The sequence below is a fragment of the Semicossyphus pulcher genome, unplaced genomic scaffold (assembly GCF_022749685.1).
Source record: "Semicossyphus pulcher isolate SPU_LCO1_2020_fin unplaced genomic scaffold, fSemPul1.0.p SCAF_8, whole genome shotgun sequence".
Taxonomy (NCBI): Eukaryota; Metazoa; Chordata; class Actinopteri; order Labriformes; family Labridae; genus Semicossyphus; species Semicossyphus pulcher.
Window position 1 is genome coordinate 30,127,371 of NW_027211759.1, and position 24,003 is coordinate 30,151,373.

Sequence of the window (24,003 nt, forward strand, 5' to 3'; positions counted from 1 at the left end):
GGAACTATTGGCTATGCAAATAGACACACAGGGAGGAGGAAACAACTTAGACTGGAAAAAAAAACTTTAAAGAGACATTTCCCCCACTTTTCTCACAAGCTTTGCTATGTAGCCTGCGAGCTCGGGATGGAAATTAACAGCTCTAAAGCTCAGAGGACTTTACAGTCCCCAGTCTTCCCCTGACGCGCTCGAGTCTCGTTTCATTCACGGCTCCGTCTTTGAAGTTGACTAAGAATATGGAGGGGGATTAACATATTTACCCATGCAGATTCTCTTTGTGACTGTACGTGAGGCTAAATCTTTTGGCAGTCATTTTTTTAATTATCTGCTCAAAGACTTACACTCTCAGCTTCGTGTCCACCTGCCTGTTTTTCCATGTCAATTATTACAGAAACCTGAGACGGAAAAATAGTGATTTACAGCAGAATTGTGAAGTTGGTTTAGCCTATATGATTCGGTTTTTGCAAAGTGGCTCTCATCTTTGTGTTATCTTTGACAGGAGATTGTGCAAAGAGAAAAATTCAACGCTGCTTCACATTTCCTAGAAAGCTATCGCACAAACCACAGGCTGTTTGTGGCTGCAATGAAAAATAGTTCGCAAGACCATGTGTGTGTCCGCGCGCGCATGGGCGTGTGCATGTTTGTCCGCGCGCGTGTGTGTGTGTGTGTGTGTGTGTGTGTGTGTGTGTGTCAGAGTGGGTGGGTGGCTCTGTCCACGCGCACATGTTTCTCTAAGTTAGCATGCAGTGTTTCTGGCCACATGCAGACAGTGTGCGTCCTGCTCCGCGCTGAGGACTCCATCAGGCTGGTTTAACAAGAAAGCACCACACATGAGTCACTGTATTCTGACTGATCCACACTTCTATTCAAGTAACTCTCACAAAGGGAGAGCTCCTACAGCACATGCAGCTGACGGTCCTGTTTATCCTAAAGATGTTTGTGATAACAAAACAACAGTTTTAAGGCATTAATTGATATATGTTCTTCATTTGTTGAGTGATTTCATCATTATTTCCACAATAAAGAAACACATCTGATGAAGCACAGGAAAACCTTCATTTACCATAAAGCAGCATGTTCTAAACATTTATTAATCACGTTCTTTAAAGGATCCAAACGATGAACATGTTTTTGTTCATTTCAGTCTAAAAACAGTCCACAAATTCGGGAAAAAAACGTGTTAAACTTGATTTAAGATGCGTTTGTTATGCACATCTCACTATATTGTCGTTGAGAAAAGTGTCAGCCTTTAACATTTTGAAATGAAACAAGTTGTCCTGCATGCCAGGCCAGAAGAAAGAGGGACAGCAGTGCAGCATGTTGCGTCTGCTCTATACAGAGAAGTGAACTGCGTCAGTGCGCATGCAGAGCAGGCTTGAAATGCGCCTGATCGAGCAGGCGGATGAAAAGTAGAGGCGCACTGTAGGGAGAGAGGAAAAAGTTCTCAACAAGGAGAGGCAGGACTACTCTGACGGAGCCCTGCAGTCTCACTTTTATGCCTCTAAAACACTTTTCCTGCCATCTTTTTTGCAATTTTACGCTGCAACGCCGCTTTTACGTTTCCGACAGAGATTTCCGACTTTTTGACTAAAGTGAAAGCGGCAGCACCATGGAGCTGCTCTGCCTCGAAATGGACACCATCATACGAGCTCGTCCCGATCCGAACCTCTTGTGCGATGACAGAGTCCTGCAGAGCTTGTTGACCATCGAGGAGAGGTTTCTACCCCAGTATTCCTATTTCAAAGGCGTCCAGAAAGATATTCAGCCGTTTATGAGGAGGATGGTCGCGACGTGGATGTTGGAGGTATACGAAACACCGAGTGCTGACAAGTCCTATTATTTCCGTGCTCGACTTTAAAGCCTCTTTATTTGTTTCATTGCTTGTTGCTGAGCTCTGTTTGCAATTTCGGACCTTAGATCAGACTTAGTGCTCTTATTTCCGACTGCTTATTCCTCATATTTTCCAAATGTGACGTTTTGTGTCATTTCTTCCCGATTTTAAAGTCCGCTCATGAAGACGGTGTTTGTGAAACTTGGAGCTGTGATATCTGTGACACCGGAGGGTTTCTTCTATATGCCTCACATGTTGTCTGTACGAGCTGCTCGCTGATTCTTTAATGTTATTATTTTAGATTGCCTGAATATTTCCATGCACACGTATGCACTCCCCAATGCAATGCTGCCCTGCGCCTTTCTATCGCCATGTTGGTTTTTATGGGAGCGCTCGCGCTTTTAAGAGGACTTTACAGTGTCATAAACGCAATAACAGCGGCTAAAAGCCATCGGCATTGACAGAGGAGGTTGTCTTGTGTCCGCCGAATATAAAAATGATCAGAAAAACTGCTGCAAACATTCGAGGTTTCTATTTAAAATGTCGGAAGGGGCGAGGGCCTTATCTGTGCTGCAGCTCTTCCCCCCGTCGCAAAGCCTCTCTCCGGAATTATGTTCGATTTTTGACACCTTGTCAAATATTTCTGCTCGACGTTCATCTGTAAACAATCCTGAGCCTTCGAGCTTTATTTTCATATAAATATTGTCGGGATCCGAGCCGCTGGGTATTTTTAATTAATTTTTGAAATAAATATATCGGGTCGGCGGTGACGCACATCAGACCGACGTCTCGCTACTTCTCTTTTATTTAGACATTTTATTGATGTTTATCGCGTCAGGATTTGGATCCGAATTGTCGGGTCTGATGTGGGAAAGACCACAGAACATTATCGTGCGAAGAAAATGAGTCCAGATAATTTATTTATATTTTTAATTATTTTATGAAAATATGACGAATGAAAAAAAACGTGTGTTTCCGTGTGCTGCGCTGTCGGGGTGTTTTTTGGCTCGGCTGATTGTGACTTGAATTCATTTCTTAGTGAATGAACTGCAGGAATGTGACTCTATTGACAGTTTGTGTCTGAAACTTATTTCATTCTTTGTTAAATTATATATTTCCAATTAATGTGTGATGTCGCAACAGATTGGGGCTGGGCGCAAATTCTTGGCCGGCCCCCAACTATGTGTGTCATTGAATTTATATGTGCTCTTTATGTGATTCGACTTTTGTTTCGTTCTCTCATAAAACTTTTATATACATTTCATGTTCTGGAAAATACGTCAGGTCACTGCAGGGTGGGTCACTGATTCCAAATGCTGAACATTGCTGCATTGTCTGCTCTCTCTCTCTGCAGGTCTGTGAGGAGCAGAAGTGCGAGGAAGAAGTTTTTCCCTTGGCCATGAACTACTTAGACAGATTTTTAGCCGTGGTACCCACCAAAAAGTGTAACCTGCAGCTGCTGGGAGCAGTATGCATGTTTCTTGCATCCAAATTGAAAGAGACTCGTCCATTAACAGCAGAGAAGCTTTGCATCTACACAGATAACTCCATCAGACCACAAGAGCTGCTGGTAAGCAACAGTTGGTTCAACGCATTTCACAAAACTCACAGTGACACGTCTGAGGATTCATGTTGTCATCATCAGCTAAACCAAACAGCTTCATGCTTTGTTTTTGACTCTTATTTTTCCACATCAACTTTGTTCTTTGAAAGCAGGTTTTATTCAACTTATTTTGTAATTAAATTAGAATAAATTCATTTCATGCAGTCAGATTAAAACATGAACAGACTCAGAGGCTGTTTTCATTTCTCTAAATTCTGCTGTGCACTGGTTTGCTCTGCACCGTCATCAAAGGTGCATAAAAAGCGAAAGCCTCAGGGTGAATTGTTCCACAAGGGCTCTCTTAACTGTACAAGAGACCCTCTGGGCTGTACAGTAACAGTCCGGTCTGTGCAATGGTCTCCATCGCCATCTGGTGGCAGATATTTGCACAGAGCAACGAGGTCAGCTTGAACTCCAGCCAAAGCTCTGACTCTGTTCCTGTCAGCGAGAGAGAGGGAGAGACACACAGAAATTCAAGTTTGCCTTTTACAGTTCAGCTTTCGTCCAAAAATAACCGTGGATGCACACATTTCTGATATTATGTCATGCTGCACTATTTCTGCCTCTCGCACGTTTTTTCACAGCTGAACGTGGCTGCGGCCCACAGCATGATGCAGCTGGATTATGTGTCATTTGGAGTATAAAAATGTCATTCCTCTGTGTGTCTGATAAGCCTCGTCTTTGGCCTGATAATACCAGCTGCCTTCACCAGCACAAACCAATTAATTAACTGAGTTTCCCATCAGATAAGTGTTTCCCCACTGCTCTGTGGTGCTACATAAACATTCCTCAGTAAACAACAGCCAATCCCACCCATGTTGTGAAAGAGGCCACATATTCTGAATCAGACGTGGCTCATGGTTGCAGGCCTGCCTCGCAGCTCCGACTGCTGCAGGAGATTCCTGACGAGCTGCTGTTGCTTTTGTTGGTTTGTGATATTTGCCTGGATTGTTTTTGTGCTTTGGAATATGTTTGAGCTTTAATTTCCCCTCCTGTCAGTGAGGGCTTTAACGTTGCAGTTGTATAGGTTTGACGAGTAAGCAGAGTGTGTGTTATAGAGAGAAAGGGGCTGCACTCTTTAAACAGTATGTCATGCTGCATTTTACAAGTAAACTGAGTCTGTTCTACCTTTATGTTCAGTCTGAGACAAAGCCTCAGTCCTTGATCTGCTTTGCTGGGGCCTCATCTCTCTGTTTCTGTATAAGGCAGTACTTTGGCTGACATGCAGATACAGGAAACAGATCAGCTGCTCAGGGCATGTGATCGTTTCTTGTCCTCGTCTTTGGTAACAATTTCTTGTAAAGAGAACCGCAATGTTACAAAGAAGGTGTGACCAGAGGAAGGCAGTAGAAGAAGGAAGTGGGTGCCTGCCTGCCTGCCTGCCTGCCTGCCTGCCACTCTGTCAGCATACAGCCTGTGTTGCAAGCCTTGTCCTGGCCCTGCTGTGCTTCAATCTTGCTCCCTGGCACTGATGGAAAAGGCTTTCCAGATCAGGAGGCAGCCATGTTGCAAACATTAGAGCAGCCTAAGGCAACACTGACCACTGCTGGTCAGTATGATTAGCATATGATCACATCATTGAGATACTGCTTGTTCGTCTCCCAGCAAGCAGAGGAAGAAGTCTGTCACCTTTAAATGAGAGGGACTTTTCCTATTGCATGAATAACTGAAGGTTTAAACTGTCAGTCTTGTTCCGCTCTATTCATCCCTCCTGACATCGAGGAGAGCAGAAACATTGCAAGGCTGAAAAAGGTGGCTGTGATTAGGATATTGCAAGCTGGTAGCAGGGTCAGCGGCAGCCATGTTGGATTGTCTCATGACTGAGTCCATGTGGTCTCTCTCTCTCTCTCTCTCTCTCTCTCTCTCTCTCTCTCCCTGTGAAAGGGAAAATGAAGAGCATCCGTGGTCCCGGTCACAAGGCTTCAGTCCGGAACCTAACCACGACATTTTTTCCCAAATTAGTCACCAACTCCTCCGTTAATCACCTCCTCCTCTAGGAAGTGAAAGTAACTAAACACTCAAACAGAAGAGACACCACACCTTGTGCTCCCACACACACACACACACACACACACATGGATCTATACTGGTATGTGTCCTCACATTTTGCCAATAGATGCAGATTAAAAGAAGTTAATCACAGTAAATTGAATTGCAGTTAATCACACCACGCACTGCCCGAGAGACAGAAAGATGTTGCAATTATTGAAACAAGTCTTTAACTGTGTTTGCAACGTAACATGTGAAGATAACATCCACATGAAGGGTGAATTTATAGACAAATCACAGGGCTTTAACAGAATTGGCAGGAAAACACAAGATGGATGGTGGAGTGAGATTGGATTAACTTTTTACACACACACACACACACACACACACACACACACACACACACACAAACACACACATGGACACACACACACGTACACACACACAGTGGATCCTCTGGTGGGCCTCTTTAGGAAAGTCCCCAGATGCCAGACAGACGGGGAGGGAGACAGTGCTGTGAGGTCACCTGGGTTGGTGGTGCTGCTGGTGTTTCTCTGTCCCAGGCCCAGCCAAGCAGAGACTAACGTAGTAACAATAATGCTTAACCTCCACACTCAGTAATGCGCAGGGGGCGGGGCCTACAGAGGCTGTAGTGTCATGGGTTGAACATCTGCAGCAACGTGCAGCAGTGTAGCTGAGTATACACTGCTGCAGTATGTAAATACGCAGCCTCACTTATGTCAGCATGTCTCATGTTCGGTTATCTCTCTCTTTGTCTCTCTCTCTCCAGGAATGGGAACTGGTGGTGTTGGGGAAGTTGAAGTGGAACTTGGCAGCAGTAACGCCGAACGACTTCATCGAGCACATTGTGAGGAGGCTCCCGCTGCCCCAGGATAAGCTGGCACTTATACGCAAACATGTCCAAACCTTCATCGCCCTGTGTGCCACAGGTAGGACACAATGAGGAGCTCATGTCACACACGTTAAATGTCCCTTATTAATAACAGATGCTGAACTAAATCCAAAAGACGACCGTACAGAGTGCGATGTCATCTTGATATTGCATCTCTTTTTTTTCTCTTTGGTGTTGCAAGTGACACTGATCATGCAGAAGCTGCCAAGTCAAACCCAGCGATAATGGCTTGCATCAACAAACTCTCTTGTGTTGCAAAATATCTGTGTCTGCACGTTCTTCTTTCAGCGCAAAATCAAAGCCGTCTCTCCCAGTAACATGCGGCAACAGCTCTGTTCAAAGGTGTGCTGTGGGCCAGTCACGGCCCGCAGTAACTCCACTGAAGTTCATTACCTCCAACGGAAAAATATTCTGCCTAAGAAAAGCGTGTCATGGAAGACATTTCAGCGTTAGACTCTTAGGTCTGACGTCCATCATTTGTCTTCTCCGGGCTGCTATGTGGTCATGTTTTAGAAGCGTATCAGTGGCTTCCAGAGCATCCAGTAACACTTCAAAGCAGTCTGAGCCTGGTTGAGGGGCATTCCCATGTCGCACAGGGTCGAGAAGAGGAATGGACAGGGGAGGAGGCAGGCAGGCCATTGTCTCTCTGCTCTCGAGGTGAATTGTTCCCTCAAGATCAAACATCCAGCGAGTGGTGGGAGGGACAGGGAGCCTTTAACATGATCTGAAGAGACGGCGAGGTCGACACGGAGAAGATGCAGGAGGGAACAGGGGAGTGAGGGAAAGCCAGAGGAGTGTATTGTTTTTGCACTGCCAATTCTAAGGCATGTCATGTTTTCATATCTCTTTCCCCTGCCGCCTTCCTTCCCTCTTTCTCTCCCCCCTAACTTCTCACGCCTCCCCGCCCTACAGCTGGAGGACATGATAGCTTTCCCATGTTGAGATTCTCTTTAGGGCAGGTTCCTCCTGTTTGCGTCACCTCCAACTCCACGTTCAAAGCTGCAAACAAGGCAGGGTTACTTATCCTAAATGACTCCTAAACATCCTAAAGGATTAATCTTAACATAAAAGAGGAAATTACTCAATTCAGCCACAGAGAGGCTGCTTGACACTCCTTTCTTTCTCACTTTCTGGGTAACCCCCACCACCATCAGCCGCTTCCTTTTCTGCAGGCCTCAAACAGGAATGCTAACTACACCCCCTCATGGGAAACAGCTCCTTGTGCTGACATCATTCAGAGGAGTGTGTGTATAGTTAGATGAATAGATTCAAGGGAGGTGACAGGTATTTACAACATAAAGTGATGGAATTCCCTGCACTGGTTGTGCAATGGATCTGATAGGGTGAGAAAAGTTTGCAGCTAAAGGTTGCAAAGTTTGGAAAGGAAACGCCTGTTTTCTTTGTTTTCTTGTGTCAGCCTTTCCTTCGCTCCCTCCTTCTATCTCTTGCTCTCTTCCTCTCCTGCATCTTTCACCCCTTATTTTGTGCCAGCGGATTAATGTGTGGAATGACAGCGTGTCAGTGATCAGACCGATTCCCAAAGCAACATTGTGAAAGACTCAGCATGCACTTTGTCCTTAATTGCTTCAATGAGGCAGTGGAAATAAATTTACGAGCCTCCTGGACTCGTCCTCCTGACATTGTGTTTTAGGGGAGAGACTTTCTGGAGATAGCTCTGGATTAGCAACAGGTCATCTATCTGAGTATGCTCTCCTCAGACTTGTATCCAGGCAAACAGAGAGCGAGGGCAAGACAGAGAAAGAGAGAGCGCGAGTGAGTCAACAATTTGGTGCATCTGAAGATCTCTGGGAATTCGAAACCCCATTTGTGGAACGTTCCCAGCCGTAAATCTTCGGGTTATCTGGTGAGAATCCTCCTCGAGACATCCTCCGAGCCGAGCTGAGAAGGTAAAGACGCAGCAGAAGGAGGAGATCTCTCAGGAGGATTTACATTTGCAAGACAGTTGACAACGGGTCACCTGTGGCCTTCCTATTTCATACAGTCTCATTCAAACCACCACCCACCACTACTCCCACCACTGCTGCCCCTATGCTGAAAAAGAAAACATGCATAAAACCACAGCGCTCTGTTTTCAAGGGAACAAGAGAGAGAAGAGGAGAAGTGGAGAATAAGGCCTCTCATTCCTAATGGCTCCTCTCTTTTGATGAAACAGTTCCGTTCGGGCCACTCGGTGGGATTTTGTCAGGTGGCGCAGGCTGGCTCTGTATTAATTAATAACATTGGCTGGTCCTTTCAGCACTATGCAAATGGCTCAGGAGCTCAGCTAGAGGCTGGGAGAAAGGAGACAAAAGGCTTGGCCCTTACATTTCATATGCAGAGCCATGCGAGGGTCAGCGCTGCGGGGCCACTTGATAGGAAACACCAGCGTTTCCCTCAGGCAGGCCGCCGGATAATAGCCCAGAAACAAGCTCATTAAGGGAGATTATGAACCTCCATTCCTGCACACAGACACCAAGCACTCCGAGCTTCCTCTTCTATTCTTATTCAATTGAGGTAAAGTGGGAGAAAGGACGGGGTGCATGGGGCAGACAGATGCACCCCAACCTGTCTGCTGCCGTTATTGAGCGCCGTCTTCTCGCCATATTGGCAGGGATTATAGTCTATTTTTTTATACCAACTCCAATAGCCCTCTCTGTAATGGTATGGATGGAATGGTGACAATAGTCATAGAAGTTGATCAAAAGAAAATTCTGGACCAGGGCCAGCAGGGCCGTCCAAGAGAGAGTCAATTGTCCTGAAGGACACAATGACGACTTTGCTACAAGTCGGGATGTAAATAACAAGAGGTTTGAGTATTGGAGTACTCGCTCTTTTATCTGAGGACAGTATGTGATTACTTTTTGGGCATTTTGAAATGTCTGTGACTGTCGGAAGTAATGTGATGATTAACTGGTTAGTTTCTGAGACAAACTAATGATTCACCAGCTAACGAACGAGAGAAGTCGGCATGGGTTACTCTCTCTCTCTCTCAGTTTTTACGCAGCTTCAAGCCCTAACGAAAGTTAGAAAACATGCAGGCATACACTTCTTTGTTGTCTTTTACATTAATTTAGATATTCAAGTGGGCACGGAGGATCAGTAAAGCTATGCAAAGATGTATCAGAGCCTGGCCGACGTAGGTTTTGTCTTTGTTTTTTTCTGTTTCCTCCACTGGTCTCTAAGCTGTGTGCCTCAAATTCTTGAGGCTTTTTGTGTATACAAGACGAGACTAACTATATGCAAACTTGCCCACTTTTATCCAACAGTCAAATATTCTAAAATGACTCATAAGTCCTCTTTTTATCTCAGCTGTTAAGTCTCACTGGTCCAGAGGCAGGAATGCTCATCGTAGCTTCCTCCCTCTCCTGGCTGCTGCACGGAGAATCCCCTCCAGGCTCAGCTCCTCATTCTGGAGATGAATGATTCATCTCAGATGTGGTCAATGAAATGGTCTTTACTGGTGTTTGTTTACATAAAAATCCCCTTCATGTTTGATGAGTCAGAACCCCGACAAATTGGCCACCTCCTCCAACAAATTATCATCTCTCCACACGCTCCACTGATGTGAGGAGTCACGTCCGGTCAGGCTGCATCGTCTACAAGTGAAGCAGGAAGAAGCCTCCTGAAAGTATGCGCCCAAAAATGTGACACACAGAGTGAATCATGGAGTGGCATATCCTGAGTTCCCCCCTCCTACACCTCGCTGGTGTAATCAGCACCACACTTTAAATACTGCGGCCAGCTGAGTCACAGCAGAATCACAAAGACAGAGATTTTTGCTGGAGATTCATTTCTCCCGGCAAAGAGGTTTAGCAATCAAAATGTTTTTAAGCTTACATGTTTACCTTGGAGGTCACCTTAACCACAAAGACTAATATTTGAGGTAGAGTCAATGTTAGAGGCCGCTAGTTTGACCTGAACATTTTTGTCATGACACCAGCGTGTCCTCCAACTTTTTTTCTGATGAGAGAGTTTAATGACTATTCTGCTTAGCTCCTAATTTTGTCCTAATAATATCAGCTACAGAGATGGACACAGGGAGAGAGCTTTGGTATCTTTAAAGGGAGGGATCTGTCCTGCAGCCCACCTTTGGTCTGCTCTAAATCTGAGTGCTCCTCATCGCTGACGTTACCAATGCCTTGAGGCTGCAGCTGTTACAGTGGAGATGATGGTGTAAGACTGAAGAGCGATGTCACAAGATGCTGCAATTAATGTGTAATTCTGTTTTCTGGCAAATGAGATCCCTTTTAGTTTGAGTGGAGCGCGTGACGCAGACTCTCCCAAGTTTTATTTTCTGTTTGTCTCCAGAGTCAGAGTCTGGAACAAGAGCTAATGGAATGTAATAAGTGATTTCTCCCTTATTACATGTTGAAGAACTCCTCAAGATCAGTTGTTGTTGTTTGTGAGTCTCAAAGCTACACAAGGTGTACGGTCTGAGTAGCCTCTGCAGACCTTGTTTTGACTACCAGGCTGTGTTGCGTTAGTGGTGAAACATACTGTCATGCCAATCCCAAAATGATGTTTGTTTATGACCTTAATCAGTCAACAGGCCCTGGGTCCTCGTAATGCTGCTCCCTTAATAAACAAGGTCAATAAGCGCTGCACGTATAGAATACAAGACCCTGATTTATAGCGCTGGAAAGAGAGGAGAGGGCGAGAAGGAGAGTTTGGGATTTTTTTTCTTCCTTGTTTTGGCTGTTGTTCAACTTTCCAACTTTAATTAATTTACAAGTTTAATGTGCATACTGTGCATTGCAGCCACCCAGGAGGAGTGGGCCATGTAGGGCAGCAGACTGTGTGACCAGAGGCTGGAGGATGAAGTTTCAGGGGGTAGGAGCACGGAGGAATGGAGATGAGGGGGCGCAGGGAGGAGAAAGGGCCATTGAAGGGGGTGAGAGGCGTGCAGGCCAGGCCAGCCAGCCGCTGCTCACAGGGAGCTTTCCATCGCAGGCGTCCCCACTCAGCTACATACACTGTTTATCCTCAGCATGAATATCAATGAGGGCCTCCTAAAATACGGCCATTCTTCCCCCCACATGCAGCAGCCACCAGGCCGGAGTGTCAGCCCGCATCGGCTGCACGCGCGCGTCCTTGTTCTGCTACAGACCTGTCTTGTCTTGAGTGCGAAAAATCAGCTTGCTGCCCACTGCCCGCCACTCAGCTCTCCCACAAACCTACGTCTGTGCTGTTTGTGTGTTTCTGTGTGTGTGTTTGTGTCCGTCTGTGTCTGCATCGTAAAGCATGCAGGCATCAGTGCATTGTTTCTTTCCTGTGTCTCCTAGGTGTCTGCCTCCTTGCCTGTCAGTCTGCGCTCACTCCACACGTACAGTAAATCCGTGTATGCCTTTGTCCTTTTACCCCCCCTTAGAAAGTTGTGCTCTTACAGCAGTGATGTAATGCTGAGGGGCTTTGTGTGCTCTTTCCTCTTGGCTCGAGGTAGCCTTTAATAAATCGCCCCTTGGCAGAGGCCCAGCGGCTAACACAGGGGTGTATAATAAGTTCATTTATTTGTCAACACTGAGCCCACAAGATGAGAAAGCGCCTGGCTGTGCATGTTAAAAAGGCAGCGAGGGGCTGCCTTTACAGCTATCAAAGGGCCTACCTCTTTGATTCCACATAAAAAAAAAAGAAGGAAGAAAAATCTCCTTCAGAGCCATCGCACGCAGTTTGCTTTGCAATTGAATATGGCAATATGTTAATGTGCAGGCTGTTTCTATGCCCCCACTGCCCACTCCCCAAGCCCATAGGTGGCCCAGGAACAGAGGCATACTTGTGGGGGGGATGGAGACAGGAGGTGAGGGTCGCTGGAGGGCGACTCTTTTCTTCTTCCAAAACCTCACAAGAGTCTGGACACAGACTTGAGAGTGATGTGCACCGGAGTTGTCCACCCCCTCTCCTCTCCCAGCAAGCCCACCACCTTCCCCTTCCTTTCTCCTTGTTGCCTTGTCGCCATACCGTCCATCCCTCCTTCTTCATCTTCCTCCCCCTCCGACCCCCTGTCCCCCCGTCCAGCCATATTCTTTGTCCAGCCTGTCTGGTTGAATTGGTATCAGCAGAGAGGGGATGGATGCTGTGTCTCTCAATTGGGTGAAATGAGGTGATGACTCTGGACAATGGAGTCACACTCTTCTGCCTTCCCTCTCGCAGGCCCGCCACTCTATTAATATGCTAAAAGATAGGAGGGCCGCCAATGCAAACCACTGCCTGTTGTAGCAACAAAGAGTGGGGCATGTGTGCCATTCACTGGCCCCATCTAAGCAGGCCATGTGTTGTCCAAAAAGAAAGGTAGAAGTTGAGCAAGACATAAAGAGAGAATAGAGAAAGGAGTGAGTGTGTGTATGTGTGTGTGTTTGTGTGAGTCTGTTTGTGAAGAGAAAACTCTCTCTCTCTCTGTCTGTCTGTCTCCCTCTCTCTCTCTCGCTCTCTCTCTGTCCCTGTATGCCAGTTGCCTTGCCTTTTCGGGCTTCTGGCCCGTTCACAAGCTGTCTCATTTGCATTATGAATGACAGTGAGGGGAGCTAACAAGGTTATTGGTCTTTGAGACGCACGCCTGTGACCACACGTGGAAAAAGGACCTACAGCAGTGAGCATTGGCAGAGGCACTGAGCCTCTTTATTCCTCCCTTTCCAAGCGCTATGGGGCTTTTTTCAGCAAGCACACGATTTACTCAGGAGATGGAAGAAAAGGGGCCGGGCTGGGGGAAGGGGGGTTGGGGTTGGGGAGCGGGTGAGGGTGGTTGCTTTTCAGCTCCTTTACAAGCCAAGTGAACCCTCATTATCCAGGCCCCTGGTCATTAGTGAGCGCTGCGTTCAGGCCCGGTGCAATAGAAGGATTATTTATTAGCTGACTGCTAGATTACCAAATCATATTGTCTCTCGTATCTGAACCTTTTTTGTGGCATGTATGTATTGAAATGTGCAATTTATTCACCAGGTGAATAAAGAATCGGGTGTAAATCAACTGTTTTACTCATTCATGCACTGAACTCAGGATATTATCTCCTCACTTGACGTACCAATAAATCCCTCTTTGTGTCATTTACAAACTAAAAGCACTGAAGACATTTTGAACTCAATTAGTATTTCTTCCCGTAACAGATTTCAGATTTGCCATGTACCCTCCCTCCATGATCGCCACAGGAAGTGTGGGGGCAGCGATCTGCGGCCTACAGCTGGACTCAGCCGACCAGTCACAGTGGGGCGACAGTCTGACAGACCTGCTGGCCAAAATCACAAACACAGAAGTGGTGAGTTTGTTTTCTACTCCTCAGTCACACCCCGAACACTCATATTTGAATTGTTTTTGTAAACTGAGTAAAACACTGAATTCCAGTGTGGTCTCTTTGTCTGCGTTTCTCTCACAGCTCGATACTTACGTCTGGAAAATTTCTGAGTAAGATGTGAATGAGTAGGAGTGAATGTTAGTATCTTTGTCAACATCCGATAGGGCTTCACTGGTATTTATCTGAGTGCAACTTTTACAGTAACTTTATGATTCAAGGCTAAACCAGCTGCTGCTGGTGTTGACAGTTTTTCATTTCTTCACTTTAAGTTTCCACTGAAATATTAAAATTCATTAACTTCCCCTGAAACAGCTCAGGCAGAGTTTTTTTGTCTAGCAATTTTGCTATTGTGATCAAAAATATTGCTTTAAATAAGCATAAAGTGAAAAGTCGCTACATGTTGGTTGAGGTTGTGTGTTTGCACCAGACATGAATGTTGAAATCTCTCACATACAAATTGAGCTTTCTCACTGGGGTTTCCACAAACCCATATTTTGTTGGATTTTACAAGAAGAAAAATCGACATTACTATAAGACCATAAAGGACCACAAATGTTTAAGAAATCCTTAATTGTGTCAGTGTCCTCTGTCACACACATGACTGAAAGATTGACGTAACAAGGTGCAGTCAGGTCAGGCTGCTTCGCCCCCCCATATAAAGAATCCTCTAAATGGAGCCAGGTTGAGAGCATATACAGTATGCTCTGTCGCTGACAGGAATGCTGGCCAGGACGTTGTGTGTCTGTCTGGGTACAGTGAATGTTGCGGTGGTGTCTGAGTCGAGTCCAAACACAGGCAGGGCCTCTACTGAGTCTGAGCTGCCTGGATTTCATCACACGATGGGAGAGGGCTTCAGCTCGCTGTGGCTAACTGTGTAGGATGTGTAGGTGGAAAGCTTTGAGGGTAAGGAGGGTGAAACTGTGAGATGATAAGTTATTCTTTATTAGTCTCTTTGGGAAAATGTGGCTTCTGCGTTTGAACCATCCATACTATTCGGCAGCAGTGTGCAGCCACAGCGCGTGCTCAGGGACCAGCTCCAGGTCAGAGGCGACTGGCAGGAGAACGTCCAATACCAAACTTGATCAAATAGGCTTTTAGTTGGTGATGGCAGACTTAATTTAAACATGAACATATAGAGTTCATGTGTGCTCACTGCACGGGGAGCAGATCAAATGGTGTGACATGGATCCCGGGCCTCGGCCCTGGTATGTTATATTATGTCCTAAAAAAAGGCAAAGTAGGAGGAGGAGGTGGAAGAAAGCTGTTGAAGTGTGAAAAGGACGCCGTGGGCGGTGTCATGCCTCCCTCACGACAATCGGCCCTCTCTCGTCTCCTCCTATGGCCCATAATGCATCACTGCTGGAAAGCATGGCTCCCTCTGGTGCGAGCAGTGTGAAGTCTCGCTCAGCAGCTGAGGAAAAACAAATAGCTGACCTCAGCAGCACAGGGCCTCAGTGTGTTTAGGCTGCAAGGTCTGAGACTTGAGGGAATTAAGTCGCTCTGTGTCTCTATGATCAACTCCTCACATTCCTGGATTCAGACAAGCCATGGCTCGCAGTAAACACACAAGGCAGCGCGCAGGGCACCTTTCCTAATTCAACATATATGAGAGGCTGGAGTATAAACTACTTAGACGCCAGACAAAACTTTATAAAGTTACAGAAGAACTAACATCAGACTTCTGCACCACTGGTGATACAACAGCTAGAAACACAGGCTAATGACAGATGCCCAGAAGTAGTTGTCAGCATTAATAAGTGGCTTCCGTGCTATTAACACACACTGTACTGTTGAAGCATTTAAGCTTTTCACACCAAAAAAGAGGAAATGGTGATCATTGGCTGTGTCATTTTAAACACTTACCCTGCCTCCCTTTCCCAAGAACACTTTATACGTCAATCCAACACCCAAAGGGCCACCTCAACCTCAGTTTCGGCTGCAGTTATCAGGGTGGTGGTGTGAACCTGAGTCTAAATGTGAACACATACTGTGTTTGGTTTTGGCTGGCAGTGCAGAAGCTGCGCAAAATGGTTGAGCAGCATCTAGAAACCAGGCGGCTCAAAGAGCCAGGCAAAATATGAAGGCGAAGCAAGTTTCGCCAACCTCTGCAGCTGCGGCTGCCAACAGCACCATGGCCAACGCCACCCCCTGGCACCCTGCTGGCATCCGTGGTATCCAGAAGCTGTGGTTTTCCAGTGGAAATGTGATAGGGCCAAGTCACCATGTTGGGCTGCTGGAAGAATGTGTGTAGCCTCACATGCACCTGGTGTGGCCAAGAGGGGCTCCCTGTTAGGCGGAGATGTGGGCCTGAGAGCTGAGTCATAATGTGCAGGGAGAAAATATGACATTTGTGAGAATGTGTTGAGTCTCAAAAAGGAGATTTGCCACTCCCCTAAACTGCATAGGTCATCTGTAGTGACAGTCGGAAAACTGGAATGAACGCGACAACGCAACATTTAGGCTGATCATTAGTGATGAAGGCTCTGTGTGCAGAGCTTCCCTTTATTCTTGAATAATAAAGCAGGAAACAGAGGTTAGAGAAGTGCAAGACTTGAAGACCACCACTTCCTAGATTTTATCGTTTGTCTCTCTCTCTGGCTCTCATTCATCTTTTTTCGCTCAGGGTCACACACTAACACAGCGGAAACACATTTTCCCATTTCTTCCTCTCTGTGTTCATTCCTCTTTTTCATCACGTTGGTTTCCATTGAGAGCCATCTATCACTGAGAAGCACGAGTTGCACGATGAATGGACGTGAAATTGAAGTGTGATTTTTGGGGGGGGGGTTGTTGATATAATAGTAATAAATATGTTGCAACAAAGATGCATTTATTTGGAAAGATCATATCTATTAACACAGCCTGTGGCGTCACCGCTTGTGGTGTCTCTGCATGCCGGCGAAAGAACGAGAAAGGTCACATTTTTTCATTGTAACTTGTGCATATTGAAGTCATGTGGTGACTCCTTATTTCCAGAGTCAGCCTCCGGATATTTTGTCTTAAGATTCCCTGAGATCGGAAGTGTGTGTCGTCTGTGTGTTTGTTTCAGCTGTCTGACCACCAAGTCCTCCCAGAGTAGCTAACACAGTCTTGTGTGGTGTAGTCAGCAGTTAAAACACATTCCACGGCTTCACACATTTCTTCCTCTTGGTTTTGTCTGTCTGCACGACTTCCCCCCCACTGCCAGTGTCACAAAGGCTGCCCGGAAGAAAATGTGCATGCCTTGATATGCCAGAAAGACAGATTGTTGCAGTATGGTGCATGTTTGAGGTGGGGCTGAGGTGGGACTGTAATGATGAGGTGGAATTTGTTTTTCCGGGTCGAGGCTGCAGAATACGAAGCTTCAGTATAACACTACCTCCCATTGACGACTTATTCAGTTTTGCCCCCCTCAGAATTCAAGTACCTAGAGCTTCTCTGAAATCAGTGTTGGTGTTTCCAGTAGTCACACATTGAAGTCATTAAAGTTTCACGAATAAAGCCCATGGGTCTTGGCATGGGATACGAATCAGTATGTCTTTTAAGAAGTGAAGGCATGCATTCTTGCGGTAAGACACAGGCAGTTCCTTTACATGTTCTTCGCTTTGCTTAATTTTCTCACAGGAGTTGAGATTTTATGACCAATGGTGCACATGTTGGTGGGAAGATTTGGTGTTTGTGAGTGTGCACACGCCCATGTTAGAGGCCAGCCTCTGGAGGAGATTAAGGGACAGACGCCGGTCGGGTTTCCTCCACGTCAGAGCGTTTGCGAGGGGAAATGTTCTCCCAGAGGCATGGAGCCCAGATCAGTCCGACCTCCTCAACGTCAAATCAATCTTCATGGATTGTGACCTAGACATTTCTCTGAGCTAATTACTGGTAGATTCTGGACAACTGAAAATAAAAGAGATGTCAAGGCAGGAATTACCTCATGCAGACTGGCTGAGTTATTTTGTCAGTGGTCTTTTACTGCCATAGATTTCTGAGACGTCTAAAGAGATTCCACCTGTAAAGAAATCCTCCATTAAAGTGTCCACATGCAAAGAATTTCAACAAATTATCCGTCTGGAAAGTTGGGTTAGAAGTCAGAAACTCATAGTTTCCCTGTGACAACACATACATGTCTCACCCTGTAATATGTCATGCTGTTTGACCTTTGACACCGTGACCTTTTGTCACTCACCCGTGTGCAGCTCCCGAAGAGCAATTCTGATGTGAGTGAGGTCTCAGTTCTCTTTTCATCAAGGCCCAGCGGCACCAGCAGCTATAACACAGGCTCAAACTGTGGCCCATCAGGTTTAAATTAGCTGTAAATTTCTAAAGAATGTTTCCCCGCTCAACAAGCGGTACACTTTCACCCATCCCTCCGGCCATGGGGCGCTCTCAGTCATGTTTCCCACAGACGCCTGGTGCTTAAAGGCAGGGGGTTATGCATGTGTGTGCGCGTGTAGAACTGAAAGCAAGCAGATCAGCTTCAGTTGTGTTGTCATATTTCACCACCAGAGAGCAGTGTTCAGTTTCTGTCCGCTCTTTCAGACAGGAACTTTCACATTAGTTTGTCCTGTGGCAGCAGTCTGCTCTTACTTCTGAGGAAATGTTTGTCATCACTGCTCCTCACACAAAAACAGTTTGACCTTACTCTGACGCTCTTGCTAACACCTCATTTAGCACTCCTCTCCCTTTACCCTCCCCCGCTTCCATCCTCCCCAGTGAGTTGCTCTCCCTTCATGCGCTGCTCTGTCCCCTCTGTCAACCCTCCATCAGGGAGGATATGAGGGCTCAGCGCTGTTGAGAGGCTCCTCTCCCAGGTGGATTCTCAGGTTGCGGCGGCGGCCTTTGATGGTGAAAGGCGAGCCGGCCGGGTCTCAGATGGATCCCCTGCAGGCAGGCAGGCACACAGACTGGCTCTCGTTAAAAAAGCACCACCTTTGTGTTCCCACAGGAGGTGGATGTAATTAACATAGCTTTAGTACTACCTGTGTTTTCAGCCGCCGTTGTCAAGGCTACTTCTGTTTGGGTTTTGTGTGTGTTTGGGAATGGCGGAGGTGGTGGGATAGGTGGGTGGTTGGATGGGGGAGGAAGTGGTGTGTGTTAATGCATATGTGTGTACGTGCATGAGCACTATAGGGGTGGCGTTCAGTGCACAACCCTGGTGGGCTGATGTAATGCTTGGGTCTGGTCTGTGTCCATGCTGGAGCTGCAGCAGAATCACAGGTCATTTAAAACCCCTGGCCGAGGCTGCCCAGGGGCCCCTCTGCTGCCACACCAGGGCCCCCCGTTTCTCATGCATTGACTTTAAATTCTTAGATTACTCTTGTTACATCCCCCCCCATTGTACAATCATGGTACTATATCTTTTGTTTTGGACTGATTTGTTTTATGAAAGTCAAGCTTGTGGCTGTTTTGTATGCTGAGTTCAAAACTAAAATTAAAATATATGCAATAATATCTCTGTAGTCATCTGTGCTAAAAGACAAAACCCTAAATCACAAATCAGAAGTAAATGTTTTTGGATGTTGAATGTCAAACAAGGGGAAATAGCAATGTACTAGTTTAAAAGTTACGCCTGGAATTGAGGGGCACTTTCCTGTCCCCATTGCAAGAATAAAATGTACAGATTTTTACAGCTTGTCCTTCCTCTTCTTACATTGCAGGATGTTCTCAAAGAGTGCCAGGAGCAGATTGAGCGCGTGTTGGTGAGCAGCCTGCGCGAGGGCCGGCAGCAGCAGCAGCAGCAGACACAGAGAGGCCCCAGCGGCAAAGGCCTGGAAGAGCTGGATCAGTCCTCCACCCCAACAGATGTCCGCGATGTCAACTTGTGAACCACTAGAGGGCATCATTGCACAGGATTTACAAAAGAAAAAAAGCATCATGAAAAAAACCTCAATTTTCTTAAAAGCAGAAAAAAAGAACAAAAAGAACAAAAAATGTTAAAAACACAAGCCCTTTACAAGAAAAAGAACAATGCTTGCTAGTTTTTTTTTGTAGATTTTATGTTCTTCAAGTCAAAAAAAACCTGCCCACGAAATAGATTTCTATGATGTTCTAGTCTAAAAGCAACAAATTTGATACCAGAAGAAGCTCTGTGGTGCCATGGATATACAGAAGGGAAGCCAATCATATTTGCATTCTGCCTTTGATTGTATAGTATGATCTTTAAGTTATATTTTAACCATAGCTTGGTAATGAGGCTGTTATTGTAGAAGTTGTGGAAACCATTCAGAAGTTGCATACATGGGATCACAGTGGGGCTTCAGTTTTTTTCTCTGTTTTGTGTTATATGAGTATTATCACTTCTATATCCGAGGCTGAGGGGACACAAGTTCGAGCTCCTCGACCATCAGAAGGTCCACATGTGTGTCAGGAACGAGACAGGCAGAGGAAGCTGTGAGAACATTATGCTTAAAGTTGGAAGGACCCAATCTCCAGGGAAGAGACAGAATGATAATAATTCAAAGTAGTATTAGTAATAATTATTATTATTATTAATTTTATTATTGGACATATTTTGGAAATGAGTAGTAAAGATCAATAAGCTCCTTTTGTCAGGCTGCTTGTGTGTCAGTTTGTATGCGAGTATGGCAGTTAGAGCGCATACCTGTATATATATGTGTGTGTGTGTGTGCGTGCTCGTGCGTGTGTGTGCGTGTATGTGTGTGAATGCTACATGTGATCCTGTATCTATATAAGCAGTAAATTCGAGTTGTAGACTTTATGGTTCTATGTTAAAAGGCTTTGGAGCAAGCCAAGGCTACACATACTTTGTCCATCAGTATAACAGGGCATCTATGCTATATCACTGCCTTCCTGCATTAACAATGTATCATGGGTCATTGTTGGCCAACAGTAACTCATGTACAAGAGACAGGAAAAGACTCAGAGGAGGAGGATATGGGCAAAGTGACTTCACTTCGAGCCCTTTATGTTTCTAAGAGCGTCTTGCCTGAGGTGTGACCTCAGAGGTCATGTGAGGTGTTTGTTCATTACTGCCATTCTGTTGATGAAATATTACAGATACTTTTACACGTTGTTACGATATGGTGTTTCCTGAGTTGTGAAGGGCTGCTTTGAGTCTGGACGTAGTAGTAATGACCTCTTACACGTGCGGCCTGTATGGCACTTGTGAAAACAGGAGAGGCCGATGTCTTGAAGAAAGTCAGGCTATGCTTTTAAAGTCTAGAGGATGTTTAAACTTCTCTGTATTCATCTGCAGGGAGGGAACAGACTGTTGCATGGAACGAGTAAGAAAGAGAGGGACAGTTTGCAACTAAGATGTCACTGATGGACAGAGAGGATTCTAGTGGTGCAGGAGCATGCTGCTGTGTAGGAGACAAGGAGGATTTACAGCCAGAGGCTGGAAGATAGTAACAAACAAAAGACGCCAAAAGGTATCACAATACAACTTTGATATCTGCATATTTAGATGGAATCCACATTAATTTCTCATAATGAGTGTCTACAATGACACAGCTAACTGAACAAAAATGTTCTTGGTTTCCATTTACATGGAAATGAAAAGAGGAACTAAGACTGTACGCTGCCAGATCATGTGAGGATGAACTTTGTTGGGGGGAGGGGTTAGACAAGTACAGGATGAGGATATACTGTCAATGCATCTGGAGTCCCACATAGGGTTGTTTTCAGCTGCCCTATATGATTTCAATAGCAAAGCACTTTGAGAACATGCTCCCCAGGAGATAAGTAAAAGTAAATGCGTTGTTTGGTGATTGGAGGTGAATGGATGTTTTCTTTTTCCTTGTTAGCCTTTTCTTTGGTTTACTTTGTAGGGCTGGTTTCCCAATCATCAGACATACCCTTGTCGGGCAAGAGTCAAATAAAAAGGCTTTCCACGACTAAAGACGAGAGGACATTCCGATTTAAAAAACAGAACATTCCTATTCAAGCAAAGTGCAAGTTGATGAGAGAATTTGAACAATTAAAAACACAAATATAAGTTGGAACAGGCCGACACACAGAGTTCACCGATCCATGGGTTCTGTTTGATTTTATTTTATTTTGTCAAGAAAATAAATATTTGTTTTTACTTGAATTTTCTTCATATTTATCTGCATCACAGCCACAGACAGTCACACAGTGCAGCGATGAGCTACAAGAAAGGGTGGTCGTAACATCCAATATTTGCACATGCTCTTCAGAGGGCAATGAGGTTTGCATTATTAAGACAGAGCAGAGCTTTGGTTCGAAACCACCGTATCTGATGTGTGTGTTGCAGTGGTTGGTCAGTTTTCTATGGTGCTGGCTTGTGTCGTTCAGGCCGTCTGTCTGTCAGTGAACACATCTGTCCCCTGTGAGCTTTGCTGCTTCAATTCATTAGCAAGGGGGCTCATCAGCCAGACAGACATCAGCACAAAACAAGAGACAGTTCTTTTTTTTGTTTGTTTTAATGGGACACGTTGCTTTGCCACAGCGAGGTGTCTTTGACTTAATGCTTGAGTTTTTCATGATGGTATGTGACTTTGCTGAGTGTTTGTTTGTCAGACTGAAGAAAAATGTGGGGATTTAATGTTTCAGTGATGTTTTTTCAGAAAAACTGGGCAATTTAATGACACATTTGCCAAAACATCCCCATTTGAATATTTGATATGACCCCTTCATTTTGCCTCTGTTTGCCTGATGTAAGCTCTCTCCCAAACTTCATGGTTGTGATTTTCTTTCCTGCAATGTATTGTTGCATGTGTTATATATAGAGACCACCTTTTCAATTTGTGTTTGATATGTTTTATGGGGTGACCAGACCCGCAAAAGGGTTTTTCTAAGATTTAGAGATACTGTATTCCAAAGTGAAGAGAGGACAGAGGAGGAGGTGTGAAGACATCAAGAAAAAAGTGTCAATATTTTTATTGAATTATTGTTGTCTTTTTGCGCTGCTAAAAGCTATGAATTTGTTTCATTTATACAAAAAAATAACATTACCTAGTCGTGATGTGTCACTTGAGTGTGCTGCTATTTTATAAACATTTGTATTATAATATAATTATTTTACTGCTTAAGAGATACATTCAGATAAACGAAGTAGATGGTGATAGAAGAACATGAAATGAGTACTCGACTGGAAATGTTCTTTGTACAGTTTGACAGTTTGCTTAGATAGATTGTCTCCTTTCCCCCTCTTTTTTTTTTTTTTTTTATCTATTTGCTCTCCTTCTTCAGTCACATTCTGTATCAGTGGTATTTCCTATACCTCAGGATTACTGGACAAAACACAACACAAACAAATCCATCACCTATACCTCTGCAGTTAGGGAGCCTGGACTGGAGGAGAAAGAATGCAGTGGGGGTGCGGAAGAAGCAACAACAAATTAGTGTTTTTGTGGATGATTCCCACTGTTTTAGTGGGGGAACAACTCGCTCAGTGAGATGGGAAACAGGAAATATGCAAGGTTTCCACTTGGATTTAACTTATACTGGAGGGGGGACACACAAACAGTGCAACCTTTAGGGGTTTGTTTATTCCGTAGATAGTTCAAGCATGTTCATTTGTGTTCATGTTGGTGCTACATCCGACTCGTTCTGTGTGAGAGAGGGAAAAACTGCATTCCTATGATGGCCAAAGTTCTTGCTTTATACAACCATTATCACTCTGAATGTCAGTAAATATGGATTCTGTATGTGAGAAATACACTTTGGTTTGAAATATTATGTCTGAGCACCATTGTAACTGCTGCATAATAATGGGTTGAGCTATACCTGTCATGTTCAACCATAAATATTGTGATATCTGGAAGTTTCAATGGTGCAGATTTCCCTTTAAGTTGCCCCCCCTCCACTATAACTCATATCATGTACCTCAAATGTCTGTTGCACAACCTCTGTTCAATAAACTTCTGCTTTAAAGGGTGTGACAACACATCAGCTCACTATTTCCCACGCCTGTCTTCCTTGTGTGTGTGTGTGTCAAGAGAGAAGTTCAGCTGTGCCACTTAATCACTAGAAATCCACACAAAGCAGTGATGATGAACGTGGGACAATGCTTGTTCCTTAGAACCCCAAATTTAAGGAAACACAGTTATAAATATGACAGAAAAGCAGCATGTATTGATATTTCAGCTCAGTCCAGTAAATTTACCATCCTAAGATTAAAGGGAAAATATTGTTCTGAATTCAAAGCTAAATCCAAAAGACATCAGAAAGAGGACTCTGGACAAATGACCACACTCGTTAAAATCCCCAGTGTCTAAAAACTATAAATGAGGTGGAAAGCAAAATGTATCAACAAATCAAACAATCAATTTTTTATTTATGCAGTAAACTTCTTTTAAAAGGCAGACACTTGGAGCAAACTTATCTGTGAACCCCATCTGCTTTGACTGGCTGAGCCCAGAAAGTGAAATTTACAGAGACAAACAAACAACTAATGCAACCCCCCATCCCCCACCCCTCAAAAA

At 44.9% G+C, this 24,003-nt stretch overlaps 1 protein-coding gene across 1 annotated transcript; it reads left to right on the forward strand.

The window, feature by feature from the left end:
- The first annotated feature begins 1,288 nt into the window (after nucleotides 1-1,288).
- Nucleotides 1,289-23,478, forward strand: ccnd2a (cyclin D2, a). The gene is made up of 5 exons (XM_069685909.1): nucleotides 1,289-1,804; nucleotides 3,186-3,401; nucleotides 6,214-6,373; nucleotides 13,434-13,582; nucleotides 19,252-23,478. Exons 1-5 carry the CDS (start codon nucleotides 1,610-1,612, stop codon nucleotides 19,417-19,419), a joined length of 888 nt encoding a protein of 295 aa, XP_069542010.1. The 5' UTR covers nucleotides 1,289-1,609; the 3' UTR covers nucleotides 19,420-23,478.
- The last annotated feature ends 525 nt before the right edge of the window (nucleotides 23,479-24,003 follow it).

Bases quoted from the DNA above. Each gene is read 5' to 3' on its own strand.
- ccnd2a (XM_069685909.1), top strand. From the start codon at position 1,610: ATGGAGCTGCTCTGCCTCGAAATGGACACCATCATACGAGCTCGTCCC. The intron at 1,805-3,185 runs GTATACGAAACA...CTCTCTCTGCAG, and splicing joins TCGCGACGTGGATGTTGGAG to GTCTGTGAGGAGCAGAAGTG. The intron at 13,583-19,251 runs GTGAGTTTGTTT...CTTACATTGCAG, and splicing joins AAATCACAAACACAGAAGTG to GATGTTCTCAAAGAGTGCCA.